This window comes from Lonchura striata, chromosome 28 (genome assembly GCF_050655825.1).
Source record: "Lonchura striata isolate lonStrDom1 chromosome 28, ASM5065582v1, whole genome shotgun sequence".
Taxonomy (NCBI): domain Eukaryota; kingdom Metazoa; phylum Chordata; class Aves; order Passeriformes; family Estrildidae; genus Lonchura; species Lonchura striata.
In genome coordinates this window covers 1,563,716-1,587,087 of record NC_140730.1, presented here as the reverse complement: position 1 = coordinate 1,587,087, position 23,372 = coordinate 1,563,716, and the positions used below count along the sequence as shown (strand labels likewise).

Here is a 23,372-nt window from a genome sequence, read left to right as displayed (position 1 = left end):
CAGTATTTGTCTGTCAGCAAAACACCACCAGCGTTTTGCACCGAGCAGAGAAAAAAATCTGAATTTAGTTGGTGGATAAACAGTGGGATAACAGCGAGAGCAGCACTGGGAGTGAGGAAAACACAGCCCTGGGCCCAGAGGGCTGAGCTGGGCAAGGGGAACCTTCTGTTCTCCTGCCTCTACACTTGAGAGATTCCCCTGGGAATACCCAGGCTGAGATTCCTGAATTGATGCTCCAGAGTCCTGCAGGGCACCACGGAGAGGATTTTGGGGAATGCAGCTCCAAACACAAACCCAGGCATTAAAGAACGTTCAGAAATTGAAGGAAGAACAGAATAAACCTAAAGCAGACTCATCCTGCAGGATAAACGTGGAGGAGGAAAGCAGCTGGATCCACGCTTGGAAAGGGATATTTTCCACAAATTTTGTGTTGCGTTCCAAACCCTCACCAGATCCAGCTGCACAACCTAAGTCAGCAGTACCCTGAGTGCATCCTTAAAAAGATGGAATTTCCTCTGAATTTCCAGGGAAAAGCTTTCCTGAGCAGGATGGGAGGATGGCACAAACCCAGTGCTGCTGAAGCCATCCCAACCCCAAATTCCTGCCGCAGCTCCTCCTGCTTCCCCTCCTTTCCCCACCACAGCGTGGAAGATCAGAACAGGGCTCAAGGATGGTGGCAGGGAGGGGACACGGGAGGTTTCTTTTGCCTGTGAGTGCCATCTACTGACTGAAAAGACCCCAAAGGTCCCTCCAGAGCCTCTGGAACAAAATTCCTGGGAGAAACTCCCACTTCTGGCAGGAGGTGTTCCCTGCCCACGGCAGGTGGTGGAACCAGATGAGCTTTAAGGTCCTTCCAAGCCAAACTTTTTGTGATTCTCTGCTTCCCTACAGCTCCAGGGGGAATTTGAGGAAGGAGCAGGATGAGGCTGGTGCTACCCACAGAAGGAAAACATCCCAGTTCTGGCTGTGCAGGATCCAAGCAGGACTGACCACATCCTGTTTATGATTGCTCCCAGTCCAGCTCACATTTGTTACCTCAAAACAGCAGCAGGAACAAACCCCAACTCCCAGTAATGAACAAAAATCCGGGAATTTAACAGCAAAGAAAGGCAGAAAAGGTGGTGGAGAAGGCTCAGCAATTTCCCAGGAATTTGGGTATTTTGAAGACAAGAAGAGAGAATGTGTGAGTGTCTCTCCAGAACCACTCCAGGGGCTCACGGGGAAGAGAAACAACGTGGAAGAAACACAACATTCACCCAAAAAAACCTGGGATTGACACAAAATTCTCAGCTCTGCAGTGCCACACAGCCATCAGCCCCACAGACTGTGCTCAGCAATCACTGCTGAGCCATCACAATGCATTTTGTCACTGCAGCAAAGCCTGTGGGGCAGGGGAGGGCTGGGACCAGCTCAATCCCAACACCCTGAGGAGCTCCCCCTTCCCAGGAATCCAGCAAACCAGTCTCCATTTCAAAATATTGTCCTTTTGGAGGCACAACTGGAGCATTTTCATGCACCAAGCAGGAAGGGGAATGTAGAAAATAGTAACAGGGTGAAGGCAAATGCACAAAGGAATATTTATAACAGATATTCCCAGAGGCTGCAGGGAAAGTCCCAGTGCCCTGGGGAGCTGTAACAAACAGCAGAAAACATGGAAACAGCAGGAAAAGGAATGGATGGGATCAGCCAAGAAATATTCTCTGCTCTGGCTTCTAAGGGTGCACGGACCTGACTTTGAAATAGTGGCTTGATGGAAAATGTTTTCACCCCACCTCAGTGGAGGTTCACTGCTGTGTCAGCCCTTGGAGAAATAAATCCCCAGCCCTAGTGGGATGTAAGGAAGCTTTTCCAGCCTGGAAGAGCTGGTTCCCCACTGCTTTAGCAGCATTTATCACCAGGTTTATCTATCATTTCTTTTGTAGCCAATTTTAAAAGCTTTTGTGAGTAACTTTTCATTAAAAACCCAAACAGCAGTCATCACAACAGCCAACACAAGCGCTGCACTGCTCTTCCCACTGCTCCCAGCCTTTCATCCCCACAGATTATCCCAGCTTTTAATTTAACCAGGAGAAACATGACACGCTCTGAAGCAGTTCCAAACAGCACGAAAGGTTAAACAGGAAAAACCTGACAGCCTGTGTGGAGAGGAAGCACCTCTGGTGATTTGGGGGCAGGACAGCGCTGGCATTTGGGTCCCTGCTGGCATTTGGGACGGCCCAGGATGTGCCCATTCCTGCAGGCAATCCTGGCACCACACCCAGCCAACACCAAAGCACCTCCGGGCCCCCACTCACCTGGCACCTGCTCCTGGGGAACACTAACTAAGTCAGCATTTTTTATTACTTCACAGTTCTGCTTCTCCTCTTTGCACTTCTCCTCGCTCTTCTTCTCCTTCCTCTCCTTCTCCTTGTCTTTGTGCTTTTTGGATTTTTTCTTGGATTTGACGTAGGAGCCGCAGTTGTGTTTGCTGCTCTGGGCACAGTCTGTGGGCAGGGGGTGCCCCAGTCTCTCGGGAGGCTCCGTGCTCTCACAGTCTCTGCCGTTGTGGGTCAGGTCGTTGCTGACATCGGCGAGGGGATCGTGCGGCCGGGGCAGCTCCAGGGCGGGCAGGGAGGAGCTGGAGGGCTCGGGCAGAGCCGGGGGCAGGGCAGGGGGGGCCAGGCTGTCCTTCCCGTTGGAGGAGTTCAGCTTCCCGTTCAGGGTGGGCTGCGTTCTGTGAGCCAAATGCGAGATCCTGGGCTTTTTGTTGGCCAGGGGGTCGATGAACTCCGCAGGTAAGGGTCGCTTCTGTTAGGGAGGAGAGGGGAGAAAAAGGAGAAATAAATCGCCTCGAAGGTGCCTAAGTGGAGCTGGGTGTCACTGTAAAGAGCCTGGCTGGGACACTTGGCTTGAACTAAGTACGGACATTGAAATGTTAATTAGACAATTGCTCCTGGGAATCACCTACACCCTCACCCAAACTAGGACTGGGATGCAAAATAATCCAGTGGAATCATGGGAGGGGGTTTTGGGGATGAAAAACACCCCAAAATGAAAAAGAGGGGCACAGTGGAGGGGGCTAGATGGGTGTTGCTGGTTGGGGAAAAGGGAACCCATCCCTATCTGTGTTTGACCTGTCACCATGACCTGCAGAGGACCAGATTGGACTGGGCTGTGGCAAGCAGGCACAAGGAAAACAGACACTCTTCCTGCTGTTAGCAGGAGGAAAGGAGAGGGATAACTGCTGCTGGACCTCGGCAGCAGGCTCTGCACATCCCCCTAGCCTTTGGCTACCAGTGTGCCAGGAGGAAAGGAGAGAGGACTTCAGATACAGACTGGACACCTTGCTGACTTTTAATAAAGAGCTGAACACCAATAAAGGCATAGACCCTGTTCATTTCATTACCACTAGGTGGTGGTGCAAGAACAGGGGAGAAGGGAATATCCCCGGGAAAAGCAGTTTATCCATCCCAAGCCGCTTCCCGCACCTCGGTGGGACAGCTTGAAGAATCCCATCAGCAATTCCTGACCTCCCCCATGATTATCCACACACAGCCCCCAGCCCGCTCTCCCTGCAGCTTCTGTCGAACCCAGCCCTTTGGAAATCAAACCCTGCAGCCCCTCTCCCCCTCAGAGAGTGGAAATATCCCTGGCAGTGCCCAAGGCCAGGCTGGACAGGGCTTGGAGCAGGTGGGATGCTGGTGTCCCTGCCCATGGCAGGGGTGGCACTGGATGATCCTTAAATCTCCCTTCCAACCCAAACAATTCCGTGATAAAAACATCTGTCCTGAGCACCCCAAAGTCCCTGTGAAGGAGAAACGTGCTCAGCCCTCTGGAGCAGGGAGGGATTCACCAGTTTTGCGTTTTATTCCCAGCTCTGTGGCCGAGAGCTTCGCCCCTTCCCCGCTCCTTCCTCTTCTCAAGAGCGAGGCCTTGCCCGGAAGAGGGGAGGAAGTGCCAAGTGCTCATTTCTCAGAATTTCAGGCGAAAGGGGACATCTAGAAAGCCACGTCACAGGGCAACACGACCTGAGCAACCCTTTTTTCAGCAAGGGGAGAGAAGGAAGTGGTTCCCAGCTGTGCCCATACCTCGGAGGCAGCTGCCTCCAGCCTGGAAAAGCTGCTCCGTGGAAGAACCCATCCATCAGGCTCAGCCCAGCCAAAAGCACCTCAGGAGCCCTCAGTGTGTGCCCACCTGGCAGCTCTGGGGCTGCAACAGCTCTGAGCCAAAGATTATTTCGTGCCCAGAGGAAAACAAGTGATAGCTCTGTGTATTTCTTTTGGATAATCCATTATTTTCTTTCTGTCTCAGGCAGGATCACGAAGTGTTTGCGAATGGAAATGTCGTTCCGTGGCTGAAATGCAGCTGGATGGTGGCTGGAGCAGCCCCTAATTCCCTCTTTTTCCCCTGGGATTTTCTCTCTTTTTGCTAACTCAGGGGTCTTTGAGGCCACTGCTCAATGCCAGGAATTCTTTCCACCTGTCAGGGTAATTAAGGAAGAGCTGCTGGTTCTGCCACTGAGCTCAAGGGGCAAGGACAGCACGTCCGACCGGCTTGGCAACATCACCTCCCGGAGCTCCCGGTGTCCATCTCCCCCAGGAGGGGCCATCCCCGTCCACAGGGCTCTGAACAGGTGACACAGCTCAAAAATCTGCCAGATTTTACAACCTTGTCCCTAAAACCAACAAATACCAGCTGCTCCAAACTCATCTCTCTGGTTAGGAGGGTTATATACATCTGTTTTCTAGAATTACCAGACCCATCTTCTTCACCTTCATTGCACAGCTGAACCTTCCCAAAATATTCTGCATTCCAGCCTACCAAATCCCAATCCTCTGCTGGCACTGCAGCCATTACAAACCATTTCTCTAAACAGAAACTACAGCCAGAGAGCATTAAAAGAGTGACAGCTCACAACGCTGTGGTTTGCTGTCTGACACGACAGAATCATGCTGGAAACATTTATATTCCACGTTGGACTGTCCCTGTTTCACCAGGCTTCTCTAAATCCAACCCACCCAACCACCCAAAGTTTCAGCTGGGTCATTCTGAGAGATCAAAACCTCACCCTAAACACTTTGAATCTTTAAAATACGGACAGCCAGAGGAACAAGATGAGTTTTCAACCTTAAAAAATGACACAAGACCAGGATCTTTCCGAGCTAACTTGAAGGTGATCATTCTTCATTCACCAGGAGCATGCCCACAGCAGAGCAGGAGAGGATTTGGAATCAGCTACCTGGCAAACAAGTTACACAGTCCTTGTTCTCAAGCAGAGAATTGCCTCTCTCTCAGTGCCAGAGAGCACATAATTTCTTTACCTGTTAATATTCTTTGCCACTAATCCTCGGTGCGTCTGTCCAGACAAGCAGGCATTACACATTCCATTGGCAGGAGAAGAATAAATACCCAACTTGTCTGGGCTGACCCACACTGGGAGAAGGGAAGGCAGAGCATTTCACAACGCCAGCAACGCCTGTGCTGGGAGATACTGGGAGAAGTGGGGACAAGGCTCTGCCTGACACGCGTCAAACGTGGCTCCTGTGTGGTTTATGGCCATGGAAAAAACAGGCAAAATGTTCTTTTCACAGCTCCCTGCTCTGGCATCTCCCAGGCAGGAGCAGCCCAACCTGCCCCTGATCTGCCACGGCAATTAGGCTGCAAAAGGTCAAGGGTTTTCATAACTCAGCCATGTTTGGGAGCTGCTTATTACAGCTTCGTTCCACTCAATTATTAGTAATGAGGAAAACACAAGCTCGTTCTCCCAGGAACTCCAGGAGGGATGGAGGCACTGCAAAAGGAATTTAGCCCTTAAAACTAAACCTGAGCCTCACTGTTAGAGATCCTCCCCACAGGCTCTCTCTGAGCCACGTCCAGAGGAGAAACAGATGCTGAGCAAAGCCAGAATGAGACTGCAACTCAATAAAACAGAAATAAAACCCCAAGGACCTCCTGACCCGGCAGCAGGTGATTACAGGGTGCAGACAGGCACAGCTCAGCCTGGACCCAGCAGCCAAATCCATCAGGAGCACAGGGATGGAGGGGCTGGGAGGGGATCACCCACCTGGGGGGGAGAGCTGGAGTTGAGGGTGTCCTTCGGAGGGCTCAGGGAAGGAGCTTCTCCCTGGAAAGCGCCGCTGTTCTGGGGCTGGCACAGCTTCCTGCAAAACACAACCGGGGGCTGCTCACAGCCGTGCCAGGGGGCAGCTGGCACTGCACCCCTCGAGCTCGTCCTGGGCTCAAAACTCTGCTTGAGGTGCCACAAAGGAGCTCCAGGTTCTGGTCTCTTGACAGAAGCCTGGAAGGAGAAACTACTGCGGGAAAATATCAGTGATCAACTGGGATTCCTCATCTCCTTCTTGCTTTCCCATCATTTTTGTGGCTCTTTGGCAATGCAAGGAACACCTTGGACCAACAGGCTGAGCTCCTGGACACAGGATTCCCTGTTGAGGATGGAACTCCTTTTTCAACGATTTTACCTTTTTTCTCTTGAACTGGTGATGTAAGAATTAAAACAAATTAATTCCAGCCTCAGAAACATAATTCACATGGACATCAGCGAAAGTGGCATGGAATTGTAAGGTGCAAAGGACATCAGATATTATTCCTGCTGATTGAAATACAGCTCAGGGAGACATTAATTAAACGAATTTCTGCTGAGTGTTTGCTTTCTGAGACAACTCAGAAAGCAAAGCTCACTGAAGAGGGGCTGAAACTGAAGCTCAGATATTGAGGAATAAGTTCTCCCACTCATTAGCATCATTAAAACAACATTTTATGGCAACAGGAGCCCTTTCAGCAGCGAGCTCCTCTGGGTCCAGGAAAAGCAGCATTATAACAGGAACTGCTGAGGTATTATTGGTCCACCAGGATTTACATTTTGGGCTTCCCAATAATACTTTAAAGTTGCACCATGCAAAACAGAGCTGCTCTGGGCTGTATTTGTGGTATTGGGCAAATAGAAATAAAAAAAAAAACCTTTTGTAGCAACAAAAAGTACAATTAGAATCACTTGAGTTCCCCTCCAGGCTGGGTCTCGGCTCCTCTGCAGATCTCAGAGTATTTTCCCAGCCCACCAAATTTGCCCAACAATTCTGACACCAGGCAGCCCCTCAATTAATCATCCAAAAAGAAAAAAAAAAAAAAGAGCCCTACTCTTGCATCAAGTTGCAGCTGACAAACTGAAAAAAAAAATAGAATTCAGGGTTAAAGGTTTTAATAAAGCAGCTCTGCAGTCAGTTTTGTCAGGAGCTGTGGAGCCTGAATAACCCAATTTTAAATTCTCCCACAAGAAACTGGAATCAGCATTAAAACTCCCTCATATCCTTTAAACATTGGGAAGATTTATCTCAGAGATAACGCCCAGGACTTGACAAGATTTGGCTTTAACCTCAGCTTGAACCTTGGGCTGTGTTGCAGCAATATTTTGACATCTGCAGCGTCACCACTGTCCTGCTTTTGTTTAATTTTATTTAAAACAACCCCAACAGCCACAGATACACTCAGGGAAAGGAGCTGGGCATTGTGATCACGAGGACACTGATATTGCCCAAACACCCAGTGAAAGTGGCTTTTGGGGGGCTGGTTGAGCAAGCCTGTCACACCTTCTAATTGTTAATTATGGATTTAAAGAGCCATGAATTTAAGGATTTAATGATTGAAGGAGCAGCGAGTTCAGCGGGGGAAAGATTTCAGAGAATCCTGGAATGGTTTGGGTGGGAAGGACCTGAAAGCTCATCCAGGCACAGGCTGGGACACCTCCCACAGACCAGGCTCCTCCAGGGTGACAGAGGGATGGAAAACACGAAAAAGGAGGAAAAAACTGAGCTGGTTTAAGCCAAGCCCAGTTAGACCCAGCTTTGGTACCTGCAGATGTGTAAATTAAGGCACTGAGTGGCCCTGAAATCCAGGAGGAGCTGGAACAAGGGGTTGGTGATGCAAACCCTGCTGCCTCCTGTGCCCTTTTCTGTTTTTCTCCTGCCTTCCACCCGAGATGGTTTTTTTGCCCATTTTGGAGCCTCATTACCTGCACTGCCTGAGCAGGGCTTTGTTTGTACAGTTGAATACATCCTTTCCAAGGTCTATTTTTAGACCCTCGCCCAAGTGAATGCCACAATTCAACAAAAAGCAGTAAACATGGCTTTTCTACAGGGAGAAATTCACTTTGGGTTTTGTTTTTTTTTTTTTTTAAGCCATAAAGATTACATGGCAGTTGTATTTTTCCTTTTAATTATAATTTCATATCAAGGCCATTTAAATGAGTTTTAATTTTCCTTGAGCATGTCAAAGTATCCGGAGTGCAAGTTTTCTGTTGGTTTAAAAAGTCTCATCCCCAAGTCAATTGTGCTTTTACATCATGGGAAGTGCTCAAACAGAGCATGCTGTGCTTCAGCTTAACCAAAAGTGCTTTAATAAAATAAAGCACAAGTAAAAGCTCTGCCTGCATGACAAAATCTGTACCAAGGCACTGAAAAATATCAACAGCAAGAGCAGAATTCTGTGTAAAACTGGGAGATTTCTTTCCCTGCCAGCCAGAAGCTTCCAAGCTTGGAGGCTTCACCTAAGGAAAATATCTTTTGAGGGAAAAAAAATTTCAGCAAAAGGATGAACTGAGTCAGTTAAGGGCTGTTCCAGGAGGGAAGATGGGAACAGAGATCACACTCCAAGCAGGACAAGCAGCAAGAGTTTGAAGGGATTTATCCCTACAGAACAACCTCGTGCTTTTCCAACCAAATCTCTGATTTAGGGGTGAAACACTTCAGCCTGCACAGGAAGATGTGGAAAAAAGGAAGGAGAGTTTCAAAGGAGAGCTGAGCTGCAGACATTTAATCACCTCATCCCCCAGGATTTCAGACCAGCTCTGTTAACTCTGCCAGCTCTGCTCCCTGGCAGCTCCCCCAGGCTTTGCCTTGAATGATTTAAAGACAGCCCAGGATGGTGTGAAGAGTGAATTCACTTGGATATTCAAGTTCAGTCCACTCTTACAGGTCCCTGGGTGATGGACAGCTTAAAATTATGTCAAAATAAGTCACCCACTCGACTTACACACCTTGGTCACCCTTATTTACAGAACCTTGCCTGGATGATACCACAGAGAAGAAAATGGATTAATTACCTAACGAGGATCCTTTTCAACAACTGCTGATCTCCTTCTGAGTAGCCAGGCCAGTCCTTCTGCACTTCTTTGTATACACAATCTTTCAGAGTGAAAGTGCTGTCCTTGGCACTCAGATTTGCCACCTGGAACAGAAGGAGTTTGGAAAACCATCATTAGGGCTTCATTTTCTCACTTCCTCGACCAAACAAGAGCTAAGATGAAGGCAAAAATCTGAGCAGACTTAGCAGCTGTTAGTAGTGTCAGAGAACAAGGAGAGACTTTAATATTTCATTTCCTTATTATTAAGATTATTTAATCAAACTGTGCCTTTCCTTTCGCCTCGTCACTGCAATAATTCATAATGAGTTTCTAAAGCACATCCAGTTGAGTGGGAAATAAGTCATATCTAAAAGAGATTATTCAGCCTGGGGAGCCTGGACCAGCACTTGATGGAAACACCTGGAAATAAAGCCTTAATGGGAACAGGCAGTTCACTTATCACACCTGTCCCACAGCCAAAATGGGGCAGTTTGTGGCCAAAGTGGAACTCTCGGGGCGATAACTTGGTTAACAATTGCCAGGAGATAATTTCTCACTGAGGAGCCAACAAACCAGGCCACAGAGAGCTGCTTCCTCAGGGAGCTGTGAGAAGAATGCCCTGGGACCACCTGGATTTTATGGAGAACTTCTCCTGGGCAGGAACAGAAGCTGGGATTTCCAGCTCCAAGCCAGCAGAGCACTGCAGGGAGCTCAGCACACTCGCACCAGCAGCTGCCTGACATTTAATCCAACCCTGCCCCGTGGAGCTTCCCCACAAAACCCTGCGTGGAGGGTGAAGCTGCTGGAATGGGCAGAGCTGGATTAGAATGGAAAGAACTTGGGAAAAGAGTTCTCCCACTTGGATCAGCCTTTCCACAGCCTGACTGAAAATTTAACTTCTTGCTTTGGTACGCGCCTGAAAATTCAGAGTTGGAACAAAGCAAAGAGCCCCAGCGAGGCTCTCACAGAAAGTGAATCTCTCTTGGGTGATCCAGAGTGTCATGCAATGGTTTGGCTCCATCAAATTCCAGGGGCAGGGACACCTCCCACTATCCCAGACTGCTCCAACCTGGCCTTGGACAATCCCAGGGATGGGGCAGCTTCTCTGGGCAACCTCAGCTTGCGGAGCTCTGCAAGTTCCCAATGAAAAGAAAGCCTTCAATGTGTTTGTGAAGGGGGAGAAGGAGGCCCAGGTGCCAAATGCTCTGCCCAGAGCCAGGCAAAGCCAGCAGCTGCAGCCCAAATTCCCTGCTGGAGCCCCTCAGCTCGGGGACTGCTACCCTTCAAAGTGGAAAATGCTTTTATTCAGTGCATGGGGATCTTGTGCATCTGTTTAGGGATTACTGTTCTCCATTCAGGACGTGGCTGTGCTCAGGGATTTCCATTATCCACACAGCAGGAAAATGCCTCAAAAACAAGCAGAGGACTGGGAAGTCTTGAATGAACTGAAGATGCTGCTGATTCCACTGCTTTTGCTTTAGGGAGGCTGCAACCTAATATAAAAATATTAAAAATCTAGGTATTTCAGAGCAGAAGGCTGCACAACCAACATGGCAAACTCTCCTGATAAGCAAAAAATAGAAAGCCCAGTTATCAGTTTACATGACAAACACTTTGTTTTTCCTTTCAGTCCTGTCAGCTTTCCAAAAATCCTGAGCCAAAATACAACAAGAATTTGAGCTGTGTTTTACATCGAGGTATCCCTGTAAACACACCCAGGAGACAAAAGCCAATCCAGGTTCTCCTTTAAAAAAAAAAAAAAGAAAAAAAAACAAACCCAAAACCGACTCTCCCAGAATTTCTCTGTTTCCTGCCTGTTCCTGGAGCCCAGAAGAACAACTTGGATTTTTCTGTGCACAGAGGCTGAGAGCTGCTACCTCCTTGTTTTGCTCGTGTGGGACTCTGCAAGCTCCACCCCAGCCCTCCCAAAAATAGAAACCTTGCAAAATGAGGCAAAAAGGCCGCCAGGAACACGGAGTCCTGCGAGAGATGCAAGAGCACAATGAAACCCACACCTAGACAGATTTAGCCGTGTAGCTTTAACACAGCCTGTAATTTTTAGCTTATCTGTGTCTGCCTGTGGACGGGAGCCCTGGGAGGGTTGAGAGGGATTAACTTTACGAGCATCACGTTCACAGCCAGATCAGCCTTCAGCCCGACCAGGGCGGCCCCGTGGCCGGCGCCGCACGCGCCGCTCGCCTGCCCGGGCTGGGGCACAGCATCCCTCCAAGAGGCATCACCAGAAAGAGAATTTTCTGCTCTGAAACCCGGGGAGAGAATTGAAAAAGTGCTGCAAAAAGCTGCTGGGAAATTAAAGGCTCTGGGATTAAAGTCTAAGGAAGGAACGAGTTGTGCCAGCTGGGAGTCTGTTTTTAATACGACCTGCCCTGTGCCCTTGGGCAAAGGGAACTCCTGCCTCACTCCTTATGGAAAGGAGTAAAAAAGAAAAAAAAATAAAGAGTTTTTTTCCAGAATCTATTCCAAACAGAAGAAGGCAGCTGCAGCATTTAAATAAATAGCCATGATGTGTTTAATAAAGCAATGAAGGTTTTTACTGCGAGGCCTAAAATGGCACCTTTAACGTGACTCAAAGTGCTAGGAACTGATTCAGCTTGGAGACAGCTTTCACACCTGACACACAAATAATGTGCTTGGCAAGGAGCTGCATGATCTTCACACCTGACCACTGGCACTTCCAAGCAGGAAAGGCTCTGAGGAGCACAAAAAAACCTGGGGACATCTTTTCCTTCATACACAAAACTTGCACCAATTCAGAGCATTTCTCCTTTATGTCCATGAGAATAAAATATAGATTTAGAGGTTACAATCAAGTAATTTGTAGATCCTCCGTTAAGAGAATCCTCCCCATGACCAAGCAGAAGTGTCCCTCTAAAAGGGACTGATCTGGTGAGCCAAAACCATCCAGCTTGGTTGCACGCCCCTGAGCTGAGGCGTAGCCACGGGAAGCTCCTGCTATCTCTGCAGCAGCACTGGGAGCTCAGAGCTGTGTCCCCCACAGCCTTTAGAGTCACATTCAGCTGCAGCCTGCAGATAACAGGTTCCACTGCCACAGGACGGGGGGGCTGAGAAGACATTTTTTTTTTTTTTCCCTTTACCTAAATCGTTGCCTTCATCAGAGTACAAACCTGTTGCAGAAGGTTATCCAGCAAATCCTTGTCCTGCTGAGAAAGTCCATCCTTCTGCAATCTGAGAATAAGTTCAGGTTTCTTATAAGGCTTTAGTGCCAGTAAGTGCACAACCCTATCTTTGAAGGGTCTCTGGGAAATCGCACTATTGCCTCTCTTTATTGCACTGGCAAGGTTGACTGGCGTTGGGCGCTTCCTGGAGGGAACAGCATCGGAAGCTCCTGGTGCAGGTTTACGCACCTGAACCTTTTTGCCTAAAATGAGACGAGAATAGTGAAGTGCAGCAGTTCACCTCGCAAAGGCCAGTGGGCTGTCAACACCGATCTGGAGTTCATCACAGCCCTGGGAAGTGCCACGAGGTGACCAGGAAGGACAAACACCGCCAGCGCACCCCCTCCGTCCCGACGCGCCGCCGGAACGAGCATCCCGTGAGGTTCATGGTTCATGACAAGCTTGGAACGAGTAAACAGCAACACCAAGCTCTGGAAACCTGAGTATTATTGGCCACCAGCTTACATAAAGCTCCCTTTGTTTGCCAGCTTTTCATTTATCCCAAGTGCACGTATCCCCACGGTTAACCAAACCATTTCTGCCCTCCCTACCAGAAGAAAATTCTGCATTATTATGTAGAAGAGTGGGAAATACGGAGTGGAAAGACCAGAACTGGTCAACGAGCAGCTCCCCGCTGCTGAGCTCAGCAAAAATGCTCCTCCAGCAGATGTTTCTGCTTTTAGAACAATAGGAACTTTATGGGGCTGGGTCACCTCCCTTCCCCCTCCAAACACCCCATGAATGGGGCTGACTCTGGGCCATCAGCCTATTCATGAGGGTGCTGCCTGTGCTGATGGAATAACCCCTTCTCCACTGCAGAGAAGTGACACCACCAAGCTGGCTCAGAAGTGCACCTCGGCTCCATCCCCACTGCGTGCTTGGCTGCTGACAGCACGACCCAACAATTCATTTTTCCCATTCCTACAGAAAAACCTTCGCACCATCCTAGCAGAGCCCAAATCAAAGGATCACGACTGCTTCAAATACAGGAGCTGGTTCCTGCTACCGAAGGCAAAACCAAGCAAAGCTGAAAACAAAATGTGTGGGTTCCAAGGTCTGGAAACCTGGAGATCCAATCAATAATCGCTTGGGCTGGAGAAAGTGACCTTCGCTAGGACAAACAACATCCAGCATTTATTTGCAAGTGTTTGGGAGGTTTATTCCAGCAGGGCACTGCTCCATTGCTAGGAAGCAACGTTTTCAACTGAGTCATCTGAAGATACTGGGGATTGTCTGCACTGTTTGTTTTACTGAGCTGCACGTTGCGTAACCCAGGCCCCATTTCCCGGCTTTTTCTTATACACCACAGTGCTGGCAGAGGAAGCACGACCCATCCTCAGCAGGGCTGAGGGGAGGTGAGAGGGGGAACAACACCAATTCGCACGTTAAACATCCCACAATCCAGAGGTCAACTGGATTTTGTTTCCAGAAATGGGACAAGAGAAGATTCGTCAGCTTTCTAGAACTGCCTTAACTCTTGCCAGGTCATGAACAGTAAAAACATCACGTTGGGAGGTTTCCATTTAAAGGCTGGAGCCAAAATGTGCAGTGATAGGAAAAGAAAAACCCAAGTTAAGCCAGGACACAAAGGATTTTCAAATATTTATACACGTGCACGTCTGTAGATGCATGCACACATATTTAGTGTGGCTACAAGCACACACCCCCTCCAGCTTTACCTGCAGCTATCTATTTACATATCTATTTATTCAAGTGTCAGCTCACATCTGTAAGTTCTGCTGCTCTCCAGTTTCAACATTTCCTATAAATTTTTCCACATCTGAGCTGCCTGGAACGACTCCACTGGCACTCAAGTGCTGAGCTGCGTGTTCTCCTGGAAATGTGAGAGCCAGCCCTGTCCCTCCAGCCCAGCCTGCAGGAATCAGCTGATGCTGCTGGCACACCAGGACCTGCAGATCCCACATGAGGTCTGTCCTTCCAAGCCCTTCCTCCTTGGACCTCCTCAAACACTGACATCTTATCTAGGAGCACCGTGAGCACACGCTCTGCCCCTGCTGCTTTCACACGGCTCTGTCTCCATTTCAGGGCAGTAAAAGGTTTTAGCCAGGAGTATTTTTCATTTTAAAAAGTTTTGCTCCATCTTTCCAGGAAGCAAATTGCTTTGAGAATCTTCTCCCTCAGAAGCTTTAACTTCAGGCACTTACTGTAATGTTCTCAAAGAGGAGCTAAACAAAATAATCTTCTGGCCTACGGGAAATCAATGCATTTCCTTCCTGATTACTATCTCCTGTCTCAGCTCTGAGCACTTGGCTGCTGTGACAATGAGTCTGGGTCAGCTCTACATTTTGCAACTCAACCCTTCTCATCACAGATCCTCTGAGAAGAGACTGGCTGCAGATCACATGGGCTGCAGGAAAAGCAGCTGCCTCAGGGAAAAAAAAAAAAAAATATTGAAACTGCGTTCTGGTTACTGTTTGTGCCCGAAATTTGTGAGCTGAGGTCAAGCAGGGCCCTGAGCCCTGGGTCCCTGCAGGCTCCCTGTGCTGTTTGCCTGGTTTTATTTCCTCTGCTAAGGCTTTGCTGCTGCTGTCACAGTGAGAAGGGCTGTGCCAGGCTGCTTTAGTGCCCGTGTTGATTAGCAGAGGGCACTGCTGCCTGTGCCCTCCCCGCTGCGGCCCCGTGGGGCACAGCTGTGACACGCTGGTGGCACTTTTAGCCGAGCTGGCCAGGAGCAGGGACACTGGGAGGGCTCAGCAGGGATCCACGTGACAGAGGTGACCTAACGTGGCCAGAGCCATGTCACTGCACGTGGACAACCCTCAGTGCTGGCTGGGACCTCCACATCACCCAGTGCCACCTTTGGGTTGCTCCAACCTGACCCTGGACACCTCCAGGGCAGCCACAGCTCCTTTGGGGTGATGATGAAGTGAAGACAACACAACACAAGGAGGGGCTGCCCCCTAAATCAGCCACGAGGAACTAGCAGGAGCTTTTCAGACTGCCACGATCAAACCAACAACATCAGGATTTGCCTCCAGAGCCTGCTGAGTCCCAGATGGGGTGCAGAGCCCCAAAATGAGCGGCTGCTTACCTACATATCTCCCCCCAGGTTTAATGACTATGGCGCTCCGGCTGCGAGTCTCCTCCTCTGCCTGTGCCATGCTCTGCCTCGCCTTCTGGTAGGAATCATCAGTAGCACACACGGTGATTTTATCCTGTATGCTTCCCAGGCAATCCAAATGGATATTGCCATTGCTGCAAGAGAAATGCAATGCAAAAGGTACTCCTGACACTGCAAAGGGACATCAGGCTGGCACTGGGGGACAGCTGAGAGGGGGGTGTTATCTGAATAATAGTGGAGGACACACAGAGGATCTGAGAGGGAATCAGATGCTTCCAAAAAAAAAAAAAAACAAAAAAAAACAAACCCACAGCAAAACAGCTCAGAATGACTCTAAAAATGAACAACGTGCATTAAGCTTTGTTAGGGAAAAGATGCTCCAGAAGAAAGGGTAAAAAAAAAAACAAACAAAAAAAAAAAAGAAACAGGCTGGGTTTTCCTTGGGTGTCCCACTCACCTGGACACATACTGCTGGATGCAGTCAAAGCTCCCCTGGGGGCTGTCCTTGCCAATGTTGGAGAGATAAAAGGTGAAGGTCCGAACCTCTGCCGGTCGATCGGGCCTCGGGATGGCGATGTGCTGAGAGGGAGAAGGGAGAAGGGAGAAGGGAGAGGGGAGAAGGGAGAGGGGAGAAGGGAGAAGGGAGAAGGGAGAAGGGAGAAGGGAGAAGGGAGAAGGGAGAAGGGAGAAGGGAGAAGGGAGAAGGGAGAAGGGAGAAGGGAGAAGGGAGAAGGGAGAAGGGAGAAGGGAGAAGGGAGAAGGGAGAAGGGAGAAGGGAGAAGGGAGAAGGGAGAAGGGAGAAGGGAGAAGGGAGGAAAAGGGAGAAAGGAGAGAGAGCAATGGTCACTGGGGTCAGCCCAGCCTCAGGAGAGCTCGCTTCTCCTGCAGCCACCATGCTCCCCGAGGTGTTTAGCAACAAGGAAAGCACCTGGGTTCCTGCACAGAGAGGCTGCCAGAAGAACTCAAACAATCCCCACCGTGTGCATGGAGGAAAAGGTAACTGAGGGAAAGAGCAGCTGAAGATGGATGTGGCTGTGAGAGAACACAGCTGCCTCAAACAGACCTCAACCACCCTGTTCTAGGAATCTGACCCAATTCTATTGATTCAGGCTCCAAACAGACTCGCTCCCACTGTTTATATTCAATGTAAAACACTCGAGGCTCGTTTCTTTAGAATTACTGATCCAGCACTAAACATAGCACAAGCCAGGTCACTAGGTAGCATGCTTATTCTTTTTTAAGAAATTATAATTCCATAACGAGATTTCATGGCTCACAGTAGAGTGTGACGCTGCTGCTAAATTAAATATTTAATCAAGCATTAAGTGTGCTCCACAGACAACTCCACAGCCATCCTGCATTGTTTTTTTCAGTCCACCCCACCAGCCATTCATTTTTCAAAAGGGAAAACTCTCCCCTCTGCATTCAGGTTCCAACGTAAATGTCAGCATCTGAGCTCTACTATCACATCAATATTTGATAATTAAGATGGCTCCCAGAAGCTGAGACAGAAAGGAGCACCAGCCCCAGCTTATTTTAGGCCAGGCTTTACCACATGGATTTATATTTACCCAGCTTGCCACATCTACGCAGAAAATACACACTCCCAGCCAGGCAGCCCGTGGCATCCACACATGACTGAGCTGGGACAGGAGGGGTTTTGGGTGGTTTCCTTCAGGCCTCAGACGTCTCCAGCAGCCTGGAAAACCCAGAGATCTGTGTCCCTCTGCTAAACCACAGGATGTTCTCAGAGGCAGCAAGAAGCTCTCGAGCCGAGCCCGTGCACGGCGTTCCCCTGCCCTCAAACAGAGCTCCCTTCTTCCAAAAACGAGCCCAGAAACCCAAACTTGAGCCTTGCTTTATGCAGGAGGACAAGATATCCCCAGGATCCAGCTCTGAAAATACCGGGAGCAGATTTTTTGGGTGCTGCTGGACCCTCCCAGGGCAGCCCCATTATCTGCCCTGCCAAACGTGCGCCGCAGCCCTTGAGCCCTTTTAATCTTTCCTGGCATCCTCTGCCCCCACCCAGGCAGGGAGAGAAAATTCCCTTCTGCTTTACCAGAAGAGGCAGAAAGGCAGAGTTATGTAAGCAGCATGCTCTGGGGGGGGATTTTGCAGCTGGAAATCTGGTGGGAATGGGAAGAAGAGGAAAACCCAACAAGGGGATTGAGCTGTGCTGCACCTGAGCCTGGAAAAATAAAACCTGCAGGATGTCACCAAATCACATCTCCACACGTCAAAGAACTTTCTCCTCGCTCCTGCTTTACCCACTGGAAAAAATAACAGCTGCTCCAAAAGCCCCTGTTTGGGATTTTTGTAGGGTTTTTGCAGCGTTTTCAGAGGCAGAGTCACTTTAGTACTGAAAAGTCTCATGTGCAAGCCGGCCGTTATCTAGGAATTATTTTTAGCTGAAAACAGAAGGTTTCTCAAGCCACCAAATCAGCATGGTGACTGCTTTGAGGGAGCCCTAATTTTGGTGCTGGGTACTGCACCAGTAACCAGAGACACTTAAAAATAGCTCGGTGCAGATGTAAGTTCTGTTTTCTTCTTTCAAGTAACATTCATCTGTGGACACTCGCTCTGAAGAGAGATTTCACCTCCCTCTGTTAATACCCAAACTTCATCCCAAGAAGCAGGGGAAATGCTGTATTTTCCAATCACAAAGCAAAGATGTTTTGCTCCCAGCAGTCATTCTAAAAACGCTGCACAACACACGTGGGTTTGGCACCTGAAGGGTATTTTTTTCCCCACTCAGTTCAATTCTGCCCCTGCTCTCAGCACCCCACAAGCACCTGCAAATTTCAGCCAGCCTAAACTCCGATTCTGCACGTCTTTTCACCAAAATAGAAACAATTTCAGTAATTCTGGCACAGTTCTGCACACAAATTGTGATGCTGTGGTACTCCAGCTCTTAAATTCTAATTTACCTGTACACTGAAACGAGCAAAATACTCTGAACTCCATAAAAACTTATGAATCTCTCCAAGAAAATCCACGAGGAAAAACTGACAGCCAGGTGCTGCTCTTAAACAACATCCACGGTCCCACTTTAGAGGAACACTGGTAAAAACAACCTGGTTATTACAACTGCAATTCTGATTATTGCACAGAATAAAAGCCATCAACAAGAGCAGCACCACAAGAGAGAAACACGCCTCAAGGCAGAATCCCAGGAGCTTTTATCAGCTCCTGTAAGATTTGATCCACACCAGGATCCAGGCAGGAGAGATTTTGTCTCTTGTCACTGGAACAGCTGTTTTATTCTGGGCTGCAACCACTGACTTCCTCCTTTCTGCTGCCACCTTGCTGACCCCGGGTTTCAGTCCCAACAATTCCCTTCCCTGGTTAATTAGTGTCTCAAACATGGAAGTTTCTTTTTCTGTGTATTAGAAACTGAAAGTATTCCTGACAGCTTTTAGAGTCACACTGGAATAGCTGAAAACACATGGACACAGTAATTTAAAGGCTTCTAGAGAATTAAATTCAAGAAGCAGAAGTTTGTTTAAATTCTTATTTTATGTCCTGCCTCCCTAAATCATCAAGTGAAGCTTTTCCCTCTTGAGAGAGGAATACTAGCACTGAAAATTGCCACTAATAAAACCTCACTGCTTTAAATCACACTGACAGTTGTGCATAGCACAACCTTCCCACCCCAAAAAGTCAACGGGATTCTCCATAACTGCTTTGGTTTTTTGGGAAGCAAAATAGGAAGGCAGCAAATTGGAGAACTGAGGAAGAGTGGAAGAAATTATTTTAAAAGTAAAACAGCTCAACAGATATGTTTTAATGCCATCCTCTGGATGTGAGAGCCTGGTAAATTCCTGGAATTATCTCTTCAGCCCAACTGATGGAGGATCCCTCGAAAGCATTTCAAGGCTCAGCTCCTCAAAAAGCAGCAGAATCCTGACGTGCAGAGTCCTACCCTTAAAAGCAGATGGTTCCCCAGCTGCCAGCTCCTTGTCGTACCCAGGAAAAATAATAATAAAGGGACAAAGAGCTCTTTCTGTGTGCTCCCATGGAGCTGCAGCTCTCTTCAAAGCTCTACCTTTGGCCCCTCTCGTCAGTGCCATTAATTAGCACCGAGGAGGAGCAGGCAGAGGTCAGCCCTGGCTGCCACATCCTCCCTCCAGCCCAGCCCTCCTGGCTCCTGCCCCTCTCCAAGCAGTGACACCGCAGGTGCCAGGCAGCTCTTCCACCAACCACTCATCCCCGGGGCTTCAGGGCTCTGACAGAATCAACTCTTTTCACATTTTTCATTCCTAGAAGCAAAATATTTGAAAATAGTTTGAATTATCCCCAGAAATGAATATTTGTTGTTGGCCTCTGTCCATATCAGATCCATGTGGAACCCACCACCAGCAAAGGCTCAGGGCAGAGGAGCATTTTAAGCTCTTTTGATCCCTTTTGCTACGTTTCCTTCAAGAAAAAACATTCAGAGGAGGCATTTCCAAAACTTAAACAGCTTTACAGGAAAAATTTAGGTGTAGATCCTGCTTCCAAAGGGAAAGGAAAGCATTCCCAGTGCTTTTAGCTTCTTTATTCCATGAGCAAAGCTCATCATATAAAGACACATCACCTACCCTTCAGTTTTCCTCCTCACTTCTGACTGTGCCCAACCTCAGTGGCAGATTTTGATCTCAACTTTCATGCTGAGGTTTCGGGGAAGTTTAACTCTAAACAAAGTAAAAAACCTGGAAATTGCTCCTTTCTTTATTTCCCAGAACAAGAAGGTTTGTATTTTTCTTCTTAACCTACAATAACAATCATGTCTTTCCTGCTACATTTTCTATGGGCTGTTAGTGAGAATAATATCACAAAGTAGGATGTGGGCAAGGACAATGTGCTGGGTTTAATGTATACTCAATCCAAGCCTTTTTGAAAGCCTTAATGTGCCAGTGCATAAAAAACAATCAGAAGTTGCAGCTGAATTCAGATTCTTGAAAAAAAAAAAAATTAAAAATTCAATTCCCCTTCTTTATGCAGGGACTAAAGTTAAACACAGGCTTTTATAGAAATAAAACGTATCTAAATGACATTTTTCAAGTTCACTGAAGGGCTGCATTGCTTTACCAGAAACACCACCACGTAAATCTCAACGTTGTCAGCAACTGGCATGACAGACTGGTTCAAGGGGCTAAAAATATCCCAGAGTTCTGTCATTGGAACAGAAGTTGGGGAAGTAAAACTCCTAAATCTAAAATAACTTCTGGTACTCACAGAACTGCAGTTACATTAAATAAACCTCCAGGACTCTCAGAGCAGCCTCCAAACTCTGCTGCTGGAAGGAATTGGGACCCAAAAATTCTTGCAGTGAGTTTAGCACGGTGTTTTCTTGGGATACAGGTGAGGATTCCATGGATTTCTGCTTCCTTTCCTTTTCCCTGTTCTACCCAACAGCACAGCCTCATAAATCTGAATTTCCCATGGATTTAGCAAAGTTAGGAAATAAAGGTTTTAGAGAGAGAGACTCCATGAGCAAACACCTCCCTGGAGCACCCCTGAAGCTCCACCTCACTCTCGGCAATCACAGCATCATTCCTTGAGCTGGAACCGCCCAAATTCCTCAATCCCATTAAATGTAAAAGAACTTTCCAGGGACAAACTTACCCCTTGGCTTCCTTGAAACTGGATGACTGGTTTTGACGTCACAGCATCCTACAAAAACAAGTGGAAAAACAAAAATTACCTCAGAGAAATTCTAACCTCCAACGTTCGCCGCCAAGCCACGCTCAAGCTTGATTTTTCACCTGGATTTTTTACTACCCTCTTTTTTTTTTTTCTTTTTCCAAGGGGAAAGGTCAGGAAAGTGTGTATTTCAAGTAAGAAAACAAAACCAAAAAATCCTGAAACAGTGATTTGTACCCAGAAAAAGGATAAGCTAAGGTCACCCTGAGCTCAGGAGAGGAGCAGCTCAGAGGTGACACTTGGTTCCTCCCGACCCCTCCACCACATTTTGGGCACAGAACAGCCCAGCTTTGGTGCTTATGTAAGTTTTGAATTAAAAAATGGACACTTGAGGGGAAAATTTATTCCAGTTCTCGGCCTGAGAGGACGCAAAGCGAATTTTTTCCAAGAGAAAGCTGGCAATCCTTTGGAAAAGCAAACTGCAGCTCCGTTGCAAAATCCTGTTTTTACTTTGCCTGTTTCAACAATCTCCAGGCTCAGCTGCTTACATTTAAAAATTTGTATTCCTGTGACTCTAAAACTCCTCCATTTCAGCCTTTTTGCCTCGCTGTCACTTTAGAGATCACAAAGACACTTCAATTCCAAGTTTCACCTGAGGTTTCAACTGAAGAAAAAAGTACCAGACCCAACCCAAGCCACGCTGGGTTTGGATCTCTCCAATTCCAGCAGAACTGGGGCTCTGGAGTTTTCTTTCCTAAATCACACAAAGCATCCAAGACAGGAATTGTGCTCCATGGGGCTCCTGGGACCCCATTGTGAAGCTTTCCAAAGGGACAGAAGAATTTATAAAGAAGTTTAAGGTATCATTTATAAGTGAAAATGCTGTCATGTGTATGGGAGACACATTTCCATGGGAAACCACCAGGAATTTGGGAAAACAAGCCCAAAATATGAGTTGGATTGTGCTGTTTGTGTCACCCAATTTCCATTGGACTAGAAAAATGGATATTTAAATTTTAGCAGCAAGAGAGTTAAACAGCTTGAAATTCATGAAGTTAACCACCCCTCGTAAAACTTTTCCAGCCCAGCAGTGAAGAATTTCAGGCACGACATCAACAAAAAAATGGATAAATTCACCAGAAAAATAAAAATCCTTTTAGCCCAGCTAAACCTAACAAAACCTGGATGGATCAAGCCAGCCCAAGACAGAGTCTGAGTCTTTGAAGATCCCCTCCAGTAGGATTTCCCAGATCTGCATCACACCCGGGATCATTACAGGACATTTATGATGCTGAGGAAAGCAGGAACATGCTCAGGGCTGACAGCACTCCCCGAGTGCTGGATAAAGAATTTTATAGACCCAGAACAGCCTTTAGAAAAGCACCAATAAACAACATCTTGCTCTTGGTACAGAGATCACTGAATTCCTCGAGTGCCACGACACTGCATTCCACAGCACACTGTTCATGGACAGCCTGGCCAGCTTTTTGTTCCCCGTGTCCAGAAATTCATAGGAACATACTTGAGCAAACAAGCATTTGAAACATGATAAAAATCTGGATTTAAGGCAAAAAAAAAAAAAAAAAAAATCAAACCCATGTGGTTCTTGTACAGCAAATTACAGATCTGGGAAGTTCTGCTCTTTGGTCTGGAAAGTTGTTTAAGGGGAATAAAAAGGATGTAAGGAGGATGGAAGTGGAATAAGGAGGCAGGAGCAAAAGTCCTGATGCACAAATCAGACATGGTTTAATTACAGAACTTCTAAATCCCACAATCTACAAATAAACCGGTCTGAAGTTAAGTGAGTAATATCAGCTTTATGTAAGTTGAATGGGAAAGCTGAGATGCATTTCCCAAAATTCAGTGTTTCTGTCTGTGCCTGTCTGGGATCCCAGGGGAAGAATATCAGGGCTGGAACTCCCAGGCTCCAGGGGGATCACAGGGACCAGATGGATTTGGATGGACACTGCAAATCCCAGTTTCCTTTTGAGGCAGGGAAGGACTTTTGGCATCTCAGCAGCACCATCCCTGAACCTCCCCTGATGTGCAATTCCTTGGCTACAGCTCCTTCAGGATGCTCATGGAAGAGGAGAGCACACTGCACACCCTAAACTAATTAAGGATGTGACTCTAATACCTTTATTAGATGAAATTAAATTCATGCATGGACACCTTCATTCAGAAGAAAACAGAACAGATGAATGACGTGAAACCAAATTAAAACCACATTTCCATTTACATCTTCATCTGGATTAACTTCCTTGGATGTTTTCGGATGGACAACCTCGATTATCAAAAGTTCCTGCTGCCCTTTCCAAAACCCCTCTGTCATTTTCTGTAGAGTCACCTCAGA

The 23,372-nt window shown here is 47.6% G+C and overlaps 1 protein-coding gene across 2 annotated transcripts in view; it reads right to left on the bottom strand.

Annotated features, from left to right (window-relative positions):
- The window catches only part of ELL (elongation factor for RNA polymerase II), a 53,066-nt gene that overhangs the window by 7,563 nt on the left and 22,131 nt on the right, over window positions 1-23,372 (bottom strand). For both annotated transcript variants that reach the window (XR_014950251.1, XM_021545124.4), the window contains exons 2-8: window positions 21,002-21,049; window positions 15,852-15,973; window positions 15,365-15,528; window positions 12,262-12,515; window positions 9,095-9,219; window positions 6,044-6,140; window positions 2,295-2,787 (exon numbers count right to left, since the gene is read on the bottom strand). Coding sequence is in view for 1 of the 2 variants with exons in the window: in XM_021545124.4 (XP_021400799.1) it covers window positions 2,295-2,787; window positions 6,044-6,140; window positions 9,095-9,219; window positions 12,262-12,515; window positions 15,365-15,528; window positions 15,852-15,973; window positions 21,002-21,049 (1,303 nt within the window). In the remaining variant the exon portion in view is untranslated. The remainder of the gene's footprint in view (window positions 1-2,294; window positions 2,788-6,043; window positions 6,141-9,094; window positions 9,220-12,261; window positions 12,516-15,364; window positions 15,529-15,851; window positions 15,974-21,001; window positions 21,050-23,372) is intronic.